Source organism: Mustela putorius, unplaced genomic scaffold, assembly GCF_011764305.1.
Source record: "Mustela putorius furo isolate JIRA1106 unplaced genomic scaffold, ASM1176430v1.1 tig00000765_pilon_pilon_pilon, whole genome shotgun sequence".
NCBI classification, from domain to species: Eukaryota; Metazoa; Chordata; class Mammalia; order Carnivora; family Mustelidae; genus Mustela; species Mustela putorius.
The window spans coordinates 2,813,813-2,827,890 of NW_025421470.1; the positions used below are offsets into that span (position 1 = coordinate 2,813,813).

At 58.6% G+C, this 14,078-nt stretch overlaps 1 protein-coding gene across 8 annotated transcripts in view; it reads right to left on the reverse strand.

Moving 5' to 3' along the window:
* Positions 1–9,575: 9,575 nt before the first annotated feature.
* PKNOX1 (PBX/knotted 1 homeobox 1) overlaps positions 9,576–14,078 on the reverse strand; it is a 62,834-nt gene continuing 58,331 nt past the window's right edge. For all 8 annotated transcript variants that reach the window (XM_045084423.1, XM_045084424.1, XM_045084418.1 and 5 more), the window contains one exon: positions 9,576–12,779. In XM_045084423.1, coding sequence (XP_044940358.1) covers positions 12,568–12,779 — 212 coding nt within the window. In that variant the 3' untranslated portion in view covers positions 9,576–12,567. The remainder of the gene's footprint in view (positions 12,780–14,078) is intronic.

Below are 14,078 nucleotides of genomic sequence, written 5' to 3' on the forward strand. Positions count from 1 at the left end.
CAGTTTCTTTCTTTTGTTATCTTTGCTCTTATATGTACAAACCCACTGCCAGATCCAAGGTCATGATACTTTACACCTGTTTTCTTCTAAGACTTTTAGTTTTAGCTGCCATATTTGGTTTATTAACCCATTTCGAGTTCATTTTTATACAGAGTGTGAGGTAGAGATCCAGGCTTTTTTTTTTTTTTTTTTTTGGTATGTGGATGTCTGTCTGTTAGAGAGTGTCCCCCATTGAATGGTCTTGGCTTTGAAAATCCACAGATGGAAGTGTTTATTTCTAGGCTCTGAATTCTCCTCGGTCAGTAGATACGTCCTTAGGCCAGTACCACACCATTTTGATGACTGTTGCTTCGGTAGTAAGTTTTGAAATCAGGAACTGTGAGCCCTCCAGCTTTTGTTCGTTTTTAGTATTATTTTGGAAATCATGGTGTATCTTTTTTTTTTTTTTAAGATTTTATTTGACAGAGATCACAAGTAGGCAGAGAGGCAGAGAGAGAGAGGAGGAAGCAGGCTCCCCGCCGAGCAGAGAGCCCGTTGCGGGGCTCGATCCCAGGACCCTGGGATCATGACCTGAGGCAAAGGCAGAGGCTTAACCCACTGAGCCACCCAGGCACCCAATCTTGGTGTATCTTGATGTATTTTGCTTCATGTTTCTTGTGCTCGGAATTCTTTGCGCTTCTTGGATTCCGATATTTGACTAGAAACAGTTCCAGAGAGAAAAAAGAAAGCAGGGAAAGAAATCAGCGAAGTAATTCAAGAACCTTCCCAGACTAAAAGACGTGATTTTGGAAGTCGAGAGGGTCCATCTGGCACCCCGCCCCACGGATGGGGAAGGACTTGCGCGGTAACATCACTGTGAGATGTTCGGTCACTGGGGACAGGATCCAAAAGCAGCTTCCAGAGGTGGGTGAGGAAACCCATCACCTATGTAGTCTGGGAAGGAGGAAGGCGTCTGACTTGATCTCTAGCTTGCGGAGGCTGGGAGACGAGGGAGCAGAGCCTAAAAACATCGGGAACGGGGAGCAATACCGGCCAGGCCCTCCCTTAACCGCAAGCTGGGGATGCAGACCCTTCCACGCAGGCCCTGGGAGAGGTGCTCCCCCCAGCAAGTTCCAGGTCACCCCGAACGGTTGGGGGGCAGGTCCCTGACAGGGCGAGTCGGCCGTGGGCTGTAGCAGGACGGACGGCTCCAGGGGGCGCTCGGAGAGGAGGGAACATCAGAGAACTGCAAACATCCAGTCACGAGGCTGGTAGAAAGTAGGGGTTGCTTTCGTCCCTAGGAAACCCCACGAGAAGGCCGTCTGAATGAAGACGGGACTGTTGGCCCTTCAACAGCCCAGGCTCGGGGCGCCAGCCTTTCTGCCCTGCAGTAAAGAACCTGTAGCCTCCTGTTCCTCAGAAGCTTAACTCCTGGGGCGCCTGGCAGGCTCCGTAGGTTGAGTCTCTCTTCGGCTCAGGTCATGATCTCTGGGTCCTGGGATCGAGCCCCGCATCGGGCTCCCTGCTCAGCGGGGAGCCTGCTTCTCCCTCTCCCACTCCCCCTGCTCGTGTTCTCTCCAACAGAATCTTGAAAAAGAACTGTAACCGCTCCCGCCGACCACTGACCAGAAGCCTTGCTGGTAACATACACCGTTAACACATGGTCTGGTCCGTTTCTACTGTATTTTTACACTAAGCTAAGCTGTAGGTTATTAAGAAAATACATGTACAGACTCGACGATGGAGAAGAATCCATGGACAGGCCGTCCTCGCGGTCCGAGCCCGTGGTGGTGGCGGGTCTGCTGTCCGAGAGAGGCAGGCATGGTGCCGAACACAGCTGGGCTGGGAGCGAGGGCTGCTTCCTAAAACCCAGAAACACGGAGTGGGGATCCACACAAACGTTAGCATAAACCATAGGAAGGGGGTCTGTGCTGGTGGGAGGGGCCCGGGGGCAGTGGGGTCCGCACCCTTACAGAAGGATGTCACTAGATCACAAGGAGTAGGGCGAGCGAGGGTTTGGAGCCACACAGGCGAGGGGCACGGGCTGCGGCCGGGGGCCTGAGCCGCTGTGTCTCGAGGGCAGCCTGGCGCTTCGGAGTCTACACCCAGGCTGGGGTGGGTCTGGGACTTGCTTGCGTTCATGGTAAGCTGCCTGGACCTCGGCCTGGATCGGAGCAGAACAGTGACTTAAAAAAAAAAAAAATACCTTTTTACACACGAAGCCGGTAAAGGTTAGTTTCTGGACAGAAAGGAAAGTATCTTGGTTACGTTTCTGAAACTGGGTAGTCGTCGTATTAGGCTTCTGGGAACCAGGGGCCAGATGGAGAGGACAGTCCTGTCTGGTGGCCGTGTCTGTCCCAAGACTCCCGACGGGTCAGCGGGTCACTTTCCCGCAACAATGTCCGTACTGGACAGTCCAGCACCGTCACAGCCTGCTCCCTGGGGACCACGGGCTAGACCGTAGGATAGTGACGCTCTCTGTGGAGCTCTGAGCCTCTGCTCCCCTGGGTACCCAAGCCGGGGCCTGACCTCGGGGTCTGCACCCAGGGCCAGCGGGGACACACCTCCCCGGTGGGCCTTCAGCCTGCCCCGGCCGCCCACGCTGGCTGCGGAAGCCGGCAGCCCCCCGCCCTGCGGCCTGGCCCTCGTTCCTCCCATGAAGGGCTGGGGACCAGGGGACAGCCCCTGGGGCCACGTGAAGTTGTGCTCAGGGAAAGTCGGGAGCTTCCCGGCCGCGGCTCAGGAGCCCCTTCCAGGCTGGCCCCCGCCGTCCCCCTCAGACACTGCTTCTCCAGAGCCACAGGCCTTGTGCGACAAAGGCCACTGTTGCTGGCGCACTGCCCTCCTGTGCCCGCGTCCCCTGGCCCAGAGCAGCCGGTGCCGCCCAACACACAGTGATAAGCAGTTCCTGCTCAGGAACACCTGGTCCCTAAGCGGGAGGTCCCCACCCCGCTCTGCACATGGCTGGCCGTGGTGAGCACAGGAGACTGCCCTGCCCGCGGGGCTGAACTCTGGGGTGCGGCCTCCACTGCCTGCGAGGGAAGCTGGACTTTGGGGTTGTTTGTCGGGGGGCCGTAGGCTCAGCTTAAAAGGGCAGTGGTGGGGGTGTCTGTCCTAAGGAGCAAGAAAGATCAAACAGGCGGGGGGGTGGCCACACGCTGCCCTTTCCCGAGGGCGCCCTTTTTAAGGGAACCTGCACAGGTGACAGCTGGCTCAGGACATAGTGTCCCAGGGGCGCCAGCGGAGCTCCTGGGGTCCATGTGAGTGTCCCACGTGGCTGGCAGCCGACCCCCTCCTCCTGCTGAGTCAGGCCGGGGAACTCGGATGGCTCCTGGTCCTGCCCACAGGTGAGCACTGTTCTGCGCTGTGGACCTCCTCACCTCCCGGCACGTCCCGGCGAGACACAGCCCGCCTTCCCGGCTGCAGAAGCGCCGCTCGCTCTCCCAAAATCCTTTGCAGCCGGGATGCAGGCACCGGACAGGCTTGGGGATCCGACGCCACCTCATGCCGCCAGGAAGGAGGACGTGGCGCCCCCCGCAGGATCTGGGCGTGGAGGGCAGCGCGGCTGCATCCATGGTGGGGGCACGGCGTGGTGTCTGCCCACGACGACCAGTGACCAGCTGGTCGGCGACCAGTGGTGGTGGCTCGGCGGCCGGCCTGGCCCTGGTCCTCTGGCTCCGGGACCACTGGAGTCTGGGTTTTCTGGCAGTGTCCTTCTTGCCAAACGAGCCACTGTCTCTTGCAACAAGAAGCGCCAAGTGGGAACGTTTCCTCCGTGGCCACCTAGGGATGGCCGCACGCTCGGTCCCTTCGCCGTCCTCCGTGACACTCTGGCCAAGGCTGGAAAGACTCCAGCCCCAGACAGCCCCTCCTGGGCATTGTCACCTGGGCTTCAGGTAGCGTCAGTCCCACTGGACCCCTCGGGAGGCTGCTGGCCGAGCTGCCTTCTCTTGTGCTCAGAGACACAGGCCACAAGCAAGACTGTTCTCCACCTGCCAGACAAGCGACAGGAGCAGAAAATCCCCGCAGTGGGGGGTACCGGCGGGCAGGTGTCGCGCCCCGCCTCCCGGCACGCCCTCTGCCAACTGCTGGGGACATCACAGCGTCTGGGGAGGGCAGCCCACGTGAGCATCCCGCAGACACGGGGCGTCCCTGGACACCAGACACCACTCCCAGCCCAGAGTCACAAACACTCGGCACCAGACCTTCCCTTCTGGTGGGAGGAGCCAAGTAAGACCTGAGACACCTGCGCCGTCCATGCCCGCGGCCTCCGAGGGAGGGTTCCGGCCTCGACAGGGTTCCGACCCACGCTGCAGGGTTGAACCTAACGACGCCGCGCTCCGCGAAAGAAACCAGTCACACGAGGACAAACCCCGTCGGATTCTGCTCGCAGAACCAACTCCAAGGGTCAGACCAGTGAACACAAAACACAGACCCGGGAGGGGTGTGCGGCTGTGTTTGAGGGGGACAGAGCTTCCGTTTGGGAAGACGGGGCGTTCCGGAGGGAGACGGCGCCGCCGCTGCACGGTTGGACTTGCTGCAGAACCGGGCGCCTGTGGCGTAGTCCGGTGCTGTGTTTTATGTCCGTGTATTTTACTACGATGAAAACAAGAAACAGGAAGAGAGCCAGAGGGTGAGGGGGAGCGAAGCGGCCACATCCCACCAAATGGTGACCCTGGAGACCGGAGAGCCGTGTGGGTCCGCCTGGCGGAAGGCAGGTCAGGGCCCCCAGCCGCGCGCACAGCCAGCACACGGGCCCTGGGCAGGTGAGCCTGCAGCGTCCCGGCAGCTCCGAGGGACCGGGAGGAGCAGGCAACACCCTCGGGGCTGGGCAGAGCTGTCCCCCTGCACCCCTCTGCCCCCAGCCCCTGCAGGAGCACTTGGCCTTGCTCCCGGACGGCCTGGCCGGAGCGGCATCTTCCCAGGGGCCGACTTTGGTCACTCGGGCCGGCTGGCTGGTCTGGAAGTCATGTGTGGCAACTCCCACACACAGACCCGTGTGTGCAAATGCTCTGCACCGGGCGAGCCCACGGTTTCCAACGGTCTTGGTGGCCGTGTCGGGGCAATGCTCTTACCGCAGAGACCCCAAAGGCCAGAGAACGGGGGAGCTTCCCAGCCATCACCCCTGAGGCTTGCCCAGAACAACCCGGAGCCGGGCGGGGAGAGCCAGGGAGGCCGGGCCTGCCGGCCGCGCAGGGGGAGGCACAGGGGAGGCAGGGCGTGGGGCAGGGACAGGTCCTGTGCAGAGGTGGCTCTGCCCGAGCCTGGCTAGGCAGGGGCCCGCGTGCGCTGTGCCGGGCTGGTGCCGGGGGGCAGGGGCAGGGCGTCTGCGGGCGGCTGCCCAGAACTGAAGTGTAGAGCACTGGGACCTTCTGTGACGTGTGACAACAAAGCCGGACAGACTGCTCTCGCGGCACGGACTCACGTCAAAGGTCGCGTCTGTTCTGAACGGGTTCACAAGTTCACTCACAGTTCACAAGTTCAAAGGAAGGCAGGGACCCGCGAAGCCCACGTGCAGACCCCGAGAAGCTCTCAAGAGCCAGAGAGGAGCCAGGAGGGGACCAGGGGACACAGCGGATGGGGGAGAGGAGGGCACAGAGGAAGCACCACGGGGCGGGTCAGAGCCTCTCCAGCCCGGTGCCAGGAGGTGCCAGGATGGCCAGGCAGTCCCTAACCCTCCAGAGGCAGGGTTTGCTCGACGGACAGGGTCCTGGAAGAGTGCGTGCAGCTGGCGCACTGCTGCGGCCTCGGGAGCCGCCGCACCTAGGACACAAGCACTGCCACGGGGAGCAGGGTCGCAGCTCAAGGGCACGCAGGAGACCATGAAACCACCTCTCCAGTTCTAAGTAAAAGTGACTTCCAAGTCCCATTCCTCCCTCCTGACGCCCGTTTTTTTACAAGATTTTATTTATTTATTTGACAGATGGAGATCACCAGCAGGCAGAGAGGCAGAGAGAGGGGGGGAAGCAGGCTCCCCGCTGAGCAGAGAGCCCGATGCGGGGCTCGATCCCAGGACCCTGAGATCATGACCTGAGCGGAAGGCAGAGGCTTAACCCAGTGAGCCACCCAGGCGCCCCCAACACCCATGTTGAACTTGTGGACCTCCGGTGCCGAGAGCTTGGGAGGCCCCCTCCCACCCACCGTGGGCGCCCGCCTGCCGCCCGCCCTCGCGCCCTCGCTCCCAGGCAGGGCCCGGCCCAGGTGTGTTCCGCACGGTCTCACTTACCTCCGGGAGCTGTGGCAGCGCTGTTGGCAGAGACGGGCCAACCCGTCGGAAGTCCCGCCGATTGTGCAGCGGCTCCGCTTCCCCTTCCGATGGAGAAGCCACGCAAGTGTGCCCCCAACGGTAAGGACACTGGCTAACCCACCAGGTCCTGACTTCTCCAGCTCAGAGCTGCAGCGGCAAGGCGCCCAGATGCCTGACCTCCCAAGAAAGACAACGCCCTCTGGGACAGGAGCGGACGCCGATGGGCTCCCCTGTAGCCCAGCACAGGAAGGGGTAAGAAGACAGCTGGCCATCAGGGTGCAGCACTCCCTCACACGGGGGCTGGCGAGGCAGCTTGGGGAGCGGGCTAGGGGACCGGAGAGACCCCCTCAGAGGTCATGACCTCTCAGGCATGATCCCGCCCCCACCCTAGCCAGTCCCTCATGTAAGAGCCTTAATCCCCGAGGACAGGAACCATCCCATGCTGCCCCATAAAGACCGCTGCTTCTAGGGGGGCCCAGAGAACTTTCTGGACCCTGGATGCGGCCCTGATCCCAGGAGGCCCACTTCTCCCACTCTGTAAGGCCGGGTTTGTGGTCAGAGGCACAGGTGGGCGGCACTGCGGGTGCCCCAGAACCTGCCCACCACCTCCCGGCCTCGCCGGGGTCTTCTGCAGGGGTGGGGCAGGAGCAGGGAGACCCCTTGGGGGCCCGGGTGCAGGGCCTGCCGAAAGCTGACGGCAGGGCAGACACACGGGACAGTGGTCTGGCTGGAGGATTCTGAAGGTGTAAAAGCAAGAGTGAAACCTAAACCCAGCAGGTCGGTTCAAAAGACGCACGCATGCTCACGGCCTGTCAGAAGGGGTACGCCCGCCGGGGGCATGAGGACCATCTACCGGGTCTCTGCTGTTCCCCCAGATCAACCCAGATTTCCATCCGTCCCATCAGCAGTTAGGCGGCACCCCACCCTGTCGAGAAAGCAGTCCTCCAAAGCAGACCTGGGAACACAAGCTTGCTACGGTCACCGGGTTCGGGCACCCGCCCCCACAGGTGCATCCCTCCACGCAGCCCTGCCCTGTCCCCTTGGCTCTGACTTCCAGGGAGTGTCTACACCATGGTCCGCATGGGAAGTGGACACAGTCCCCTGGCCGGGCCGCGTGGGGCCAGAGCACCCCGGCTTCCCCTCCCTGGAGCCCCGGGAGGAGGTCCCAGCGGCAGGGGTCCCAGTGATGCTCTAACCCCAAGCTCCCACTTCCAGGCAAACTCGGAACCACCACCCCCACCTCGGCTCGAGAGCCACAGCCACCTGCAGGGCCGGCCACGCTCCCCCGTGGGCTCGCTGGCCGCCCGGATCCGGCCTGACTGCCGGCTCCTGTCCTCCGGGCTTCTCTGGCCACTGCCCGTCTCGCTCTCTGGATCCGCAGGACCCCAGAACCCCGGCCAGTAAGGACTCGTGGTGGCAGGCGCCGGGACAGAAGCACGGCCCACTCGGTCTGTCGCCCGCTCCCAGTCCACAGTGGCCTCCGCGCAACAGAGACGCTCCCTGCGGGTCTGGCCAAGTCCACTTCTGGGTTAGCCTGTCTTTACGTGTCTAGGGTCTTACAAGGTCTTCCACGAGGTCACAAAGACACACTCCCTCAGAGCCGCCTACTGATCTGCGGTCACCTCTCCGGGACCCCCGGTATCTGCCTCCCCCTCTTCTCCGGCTCTGCTAGAAGCCGCGATCACCTCTGGGGGGCCCCACCCAACGTCCCCCACACACGCCACCTCCACTCCTAGAAACACGCCTTTCTCGGCCTCTCCGCTCAGCCCCGCCGTCCTGTTCTAAGCAAACTTGGGGCTTCAGACCTCCAGCCAACACCAACACGCGGTGTAGACGCTTATGGGCTTCACTAGTCACTCCTAGCAGTGAGTAGTTACTACTGGGTTACTACTAGAGAAAATCGAGTTAACAGAAAGCAACAAATTTTAAAATATACCTCTTTCTTTCTGTAAGCTGTTTTCTAAAAAAAAAAAAAGCCTGAACAACTGAAGCCCTCGACCTCCTTAAACGGTTCCTTGTCAAACCACTGCAGTAAAGGTCTCCCTCGTCTGCAGTAAAACCAAACTGGCTTCTGTGCGTTGAACTTTTGGGCTCACTTAAGTCACAACATAAGAAATGGAAACACCTGTGCAACATAATGCCTTCTAAATATTATTTGTGCGTAAAATACTAAATCATTCAATTAAGCCAGACAAAGTAGCCCTTTCCAGAGCGGGAAGAGCCGCCGCGGGGAGGAGGCAGGACCTGGTTCAGGGCCAGGGTGCTGGGGACAGCGGCCGGCCGGCAAGCCAGCCGGAGCCCGCGTCCAAGCCCAGCATTCATCTCCTCGTCACGTGGGCGTAGAGGCCACAGTTCTGCAGCTTTGCAAATTTTAGCTGAAAAATGGCACCGAGACCTTAGGTCTTAGTGAAGATAAGAGGGTCTCACTGTAAAAGGGCAAAAATCCTCTGTGTTAAGAATTTCGTTAAAGAGCGTCTCTAAGCACAGCATCGGGGCTAAACGTAGTAGACATTACTTCTGACCTCTGCGCGGTGTCACAAAATGGAAAACTAGTCCAGGCATATTTCTTCTCTCCAGGATTCGCTAGATCACGACTTATTTACTTCTCTCTGTAGATGGATGGGCAGCATTGGATTAGTTATAAATACTATTTCTGTGCTAGAATAAACCTTATACTCCAATTTCTTCCTTTTACAAACGAAGCACCTGAAGCCTAGAGGGGGTTAGAGACTGGGCCGAGGTCTCACCTGGTTAGAATTCCGACCTAGTGGAGCTGCAGGGGCGGCACAGACGCTCCATTTTCCGTCGATTCCCGAAACACTACGTTTCACAGCCGGTTCTCATCGCCTGCGAGACTTACCGTTTCGGGTGTACCCTTTAGAAACACGCACGTCTGCTTACTTTGGCCTCGAAGCGTGAGCCGTCTGGGGGGAGTGCGAGCACACGGGACTACAAAGAAAATGTTTTCCGACGCTGTTTTACTGTGGCTCTTCGACGCGTCCAAAACGACGCTGGGCGCCGCTCACGACACGCCTGCGGAAGGCAGCCCTTTGCTGGTGAATCTTTCCTCATTCCTACCAAAATAATTAGGTTTCTGATAAACTACAATAAAAAACAAACAAAAACTTTGCAATATTCCCCCCCCCCCGGAACAGAACTTAAGGGAGGACCCCTGAAAACGCAGGCGCACCGCTGCGTCCGGGTCGTTCCTTCCTCGTTCCTGGACAAAGCGCAGGGCTCCCCATGACCCCCACGTCACCAGCAAAACCTGTCAATGATGTCCATGTTCCACTTAAAATGGAAAAGCAGCTTGCGGTGACATCAGCTTTTAGAAAATAAAACATCCATAAAGCGTGTTTCTATTTTTAATTTTTTTTGCTTTGATAAATCAAATGCTTCACAAAAATCCCTTTGAAAGACAACAATCCCAGAAAACATATTGTTACAGTATTCACATTTTAAAGATTGTCAGTTCATAGACCAAACGTAACTAAAACGAAGGCAGACCGTGGAGTCACTTCTGTCACTACTGGCCAGAGACGGCCTTCTCCCTCCGACCGGGTGTGCTCGACTGTGTCTAGAAGGCAAGCCCAGGCCGCTCGCCCAGCAGGGAAGGCCCCCCCAGGCCGCCCCCCTCACTCAGCATCCTCCCCGGGCTGGCGGCAGTCGGCGCACTGCAGGCGGAGTGGGCGGGCAGCGGCCCAGCCTGGCGGGCTCCCTGCTCAGCCGTGGCCCAGAGGGGACGGCCGGCTTCCTCTGCGCCTCAGAACGTATCCAAGGCACCTTCTAGTGGAAGGTCAGAATCACATCCGCTCACCAAAAAGGAACGTTCGACGGCTGCTCTGGAATGCCGGAGGGCTGGGGATGGAGGTTTCTACAATGCAGATGGACAGACAGTGCGCTGGGTGGCGGCTCTCTGACCCCAGTCGGCTTTGCCATATGCCCAGCCCCGCATGGGCGCCTGCGCGTCCCGGGAAGTCTGCTGGAACCTCCGCGCCGCTCTCTCAACGGCTCATCCCAGTGCTCGGAGCCCAGTGAGAACGGAGAGCCCGAGAACCCCAGGCTCAGCCAGAGGGAGCGCGCGGCATCACTGGGCCCCGAGGCCTCAGGCCAGTGGGGGGTGGGACTCTGCACAGGAGCCCTGGACTGGGCTGCCCCTTGCAGGATCCCTGAGCAGGGAGAGATCTGGTGACCCCTGGAGTCCCTGCGTGGGAGGGAGACGGGACAGCCGGGAGTCCGCACCAGGAGCACATCTGCGCTCACCCAAGGAGCAGGGCGGCTAGGAGGCCCAGGGACCTGCGGCCGCAGGAAGCCGGCCGGCCTCCACAGGTCCTCGCTTCAAGAAGTTCAACAATACCAGACTTCAGGTCAAGTTAAAATCATCTTTTAAACTGGGGTAGACTTGCTGAAAACATTACAAACCATTTATAAATAAGGAATGTAACCGCTGCTTACAAATGTGATTCTCTTGCCAAGAGTCAATAGTTGTGTTTTTCTTCTAAAGCTCCTGAAATATTTTTAAGAGAAATTTCCAAGTATGTCTAACTGTCTTCTAAGTTATCTAGGAAATGCTCTTCCGTGATTAACTTTAATCAATAAATTTGGGGGGAAGAAGTCAGGTGCAGAACAAAACCTGCCCTCGCTCTGAATGTCCCTCAGTATCAGCGCGGTCTGCAGCCACCTACCGCCGTCGAACCTCAAGAACGGGCGACTTTCCCGGCCACGAACTCCCGTTCGGCCACACGGACCGTGGGCGTCCCGTGTCAGACCATGTAAAGACTTCACGAGACAAGGCGGCTTGGTTTTGCTCTGAGAAAGAGCCCCACTTGCAACTACATGAAAACAAAGGAAACAAAACCCAGTCTCCTCTTCTGGTTTGTCTTGTCCCCCGGAAGCGCAAGTCCTACAATTATTCCAAATCTCGTGTGCGCAAGCCCGAGGGGCAGGGCTCTGGAAATGCCAAAGCAACAACGGACAAGGAGGGAAAACGGACACCGGGCCCGACGGCGGGAGAGTACGCCGTCACGCTGTCGCCCCGGTCTGGGTCCCCGGGTCACTTCGGGGAGATGTTAATTACGTAACAGAGCTTAGCATGGCTTATGGGCCCTCACTCGGAGGCAGCGGGTAGAGGACGTTTTTGCATTAGTTTGTGATGAACATTCTACGTGTAACACACGGCTGACGAAAACGTCCTAGAGCAACACACAGCTAGCTGGGCCAGTGACCATTTAACTGCAGTCAGATTCAGGCCGTGACCATTTAACTGCAGTCAGATTCAGGCCGTGACCATTTAACTGCGGTCAGATTCAGGCAGTGACCATTTAACTGCAGTCAGATTCAGGCCGTGACCATTTAACTGCAGTCAGATTCAGGCAGTGACCATTTAACTGCAGTCAGACAGAAACACAGGTAGTGGCTGTTCTCCGGTCGCGGCCGCCGCGTCACCTGACTCACTAGCCCTGTTAGCAATCCCTCGGGTCTATGTCCGGATTGAGAGTGAGATGTGACGTGAGCATTCACGCAACTGAAATTCGCAGGCACCAAAATTCCATTCAACAGCTGCTTCCTTCATAGTTGTAAATACGAACCACCCGCCTGGGACAGCAGAGAACCATGGAATGCGAGCTAACTTTGGGCAGGTTCGTGAAATTTGGTCAGTTCACAACATTCCAAATTGAAGAAGTAAGCATGTATTGTTTGTCCTCTAGAAATTTTATCCTCAATATAGTCATCCAATTCATAACGAATTTATAAAAATAGTTTTTTATCCAATAATTCCAGCAAGGTAAAAATAGGAGTTTCTTTTTCATCTATAGCAAATGAAACAGGCTCACGGAATGTGCGAGAACCTACGTGTGCTCAGAGGGCCCACCGCGGAGCCACGCCCACTTTGCCACCGTGCGGCGTCCACCTGGCACCGGCAGCTGTAAGACGCAGAAGCTTCTTTCGAATCCGTGGGCCGCACAGAGAGATCAGCCCACTGAGACCTGCTTCAGCCACAGAACTAAGTTAAAACTGCGTCGTTTTTTAGAAAATGGCAGCACTATTCCTTAATCTAATTCAGGGCTCACAGGGGTGTTCGCCACTCATCACATTCTTAGCGTTAAACCTTTAAAGAATTTCCTTAAAAACCCACACGCGCGCACACACACACACACACACGCGCACGCTCGAAAGAAGTCGCTGCACCAGCAGAGATGCTCTTGAAGCGTCCTATGAAATACAAAAGTGCGTTCTTCTCTATCTACATATAAAACATAGTAGAATAAAACTGTGTAAAAGGTTTGCCGCGCGAACTGCAGGCAGGCCGGCCGGCCCCACGGTTCTGGGCCGCGCGGAGCCTACTGCAGGGAGTCGCTGTTCTCCAGGACGAGGCCGCTGATGTGGGCGGGGCCCAGCGCGGCCCCACTGTCCCCTGTGCTGTCCACGGACTCGTCCTCGCTCTGCTCCGCCATCATGACCTGCTGCACCGCCAGGGTGGCGCCGTCCGAGGACAGGGACTGGAGGCTGTCCACGCTCATGCTCACGGGCGCGGTGATGGTCACGACGGCTCCTGCGGCAGGAGGGGAAAATCAGCTCCACGCAGGGAGACGCTCCGTCACGCGGCGGGGCGCTGCCTGCTTATGTGACCTCCGGTTCTGGGGCGCTCCACAGGGGCTGGGAAACGGCCTCTAGGATCCGCCTCGGCCCTTCCTTCGCTAACACGCTCTCAACGCTCCTGGTCTACGCGAGGCCTCGGGTCAGGACGACAAGAACACAGGGGCACGGGGCGGAAAGCAGTGTCACGAGCAGAACAGAAGAGGCCACGAGCCCTCTCACACGCCCGTCCCCGTGCGCCTTCCGGCCTAGCAGCCGAGGGACAGAAGCTGCAGGACCGCGAGGTGCCCTGCGTCACTCACACACGGGGGCCTCGTGCGCTCGTCTGGGAAAGCCTCCAGACATAGGAGGAGACTGCGTCGCAGGTCAAATCGGGGAAACCCTTTTAAAGAGCTTCACTCAGGCCCTGTGGTCTCCGCACAGCGGGTCGTGTCAGGGGCGCCCTGGGAGCTCAGACAGAAACTGAGGACGGTTTCTGGAGAGGATCGGGGGCCAGGATGGAGGGAAAATCACTTTCCACTGGAGAGTTCTGTGTGAACTTCTACCCCGATATGCAGGGATTGTCTTTTCCAAGGAGGCAAGGCGGGGCGGAGGGAGAGAGAACTAATACCTCCCTAACTAATTCTTGGATTAAAAGAGAAAACAGGACCTGAAAACACAAATTACTTAAATAAAAATTGAAGACCACTGTGTATCAAAACCCAAACCGTGAAGGCCCAGCTGTAAACGCACGCACCACAACCGGGAAACAAAGTCAAGCCTGGTTTACAGCACAGCATGGAGAGCCCAGCCCAGCCCTCTGGCCAGCTCGGCTGTGGGAGCCCCGCGTACACTGGGCGGAGGATGGGTCCGCACACGTATGGGGGACACAGTCCAGCCCTGGGAGAGAAGCCTGTGAGAAGACTCAAGGACGCTGTCCAGGCCTCTGAGCGCTGAATGCACGGGGGGCGGGGGCCCGGAGAAGGGGGGCAATCGAAAGTCCTGCCTTGGTTTGCGCAGTCAGCCCAGGACTGAGCGCCCCTGGGTCACCAAACAAGGACCAGTCACAAAGACCGTCCCCAGTAGCGTCCGTGGTAGGACGCGGCTCAGGAGGACACGCGGCCGTGCAGAAGCCCCGCCCCCAGCCAGGCGACACTCACAGGGCCTGGCGTCAGTCCAAGCAAGGTTCCCAGGCACGCGCCAGCAGGGAGACGACCCTCAGTGAGGACAAAAGTCAGCCAACGGAAAGCGCAGGACAGAGATGTTAGAGGCAGCG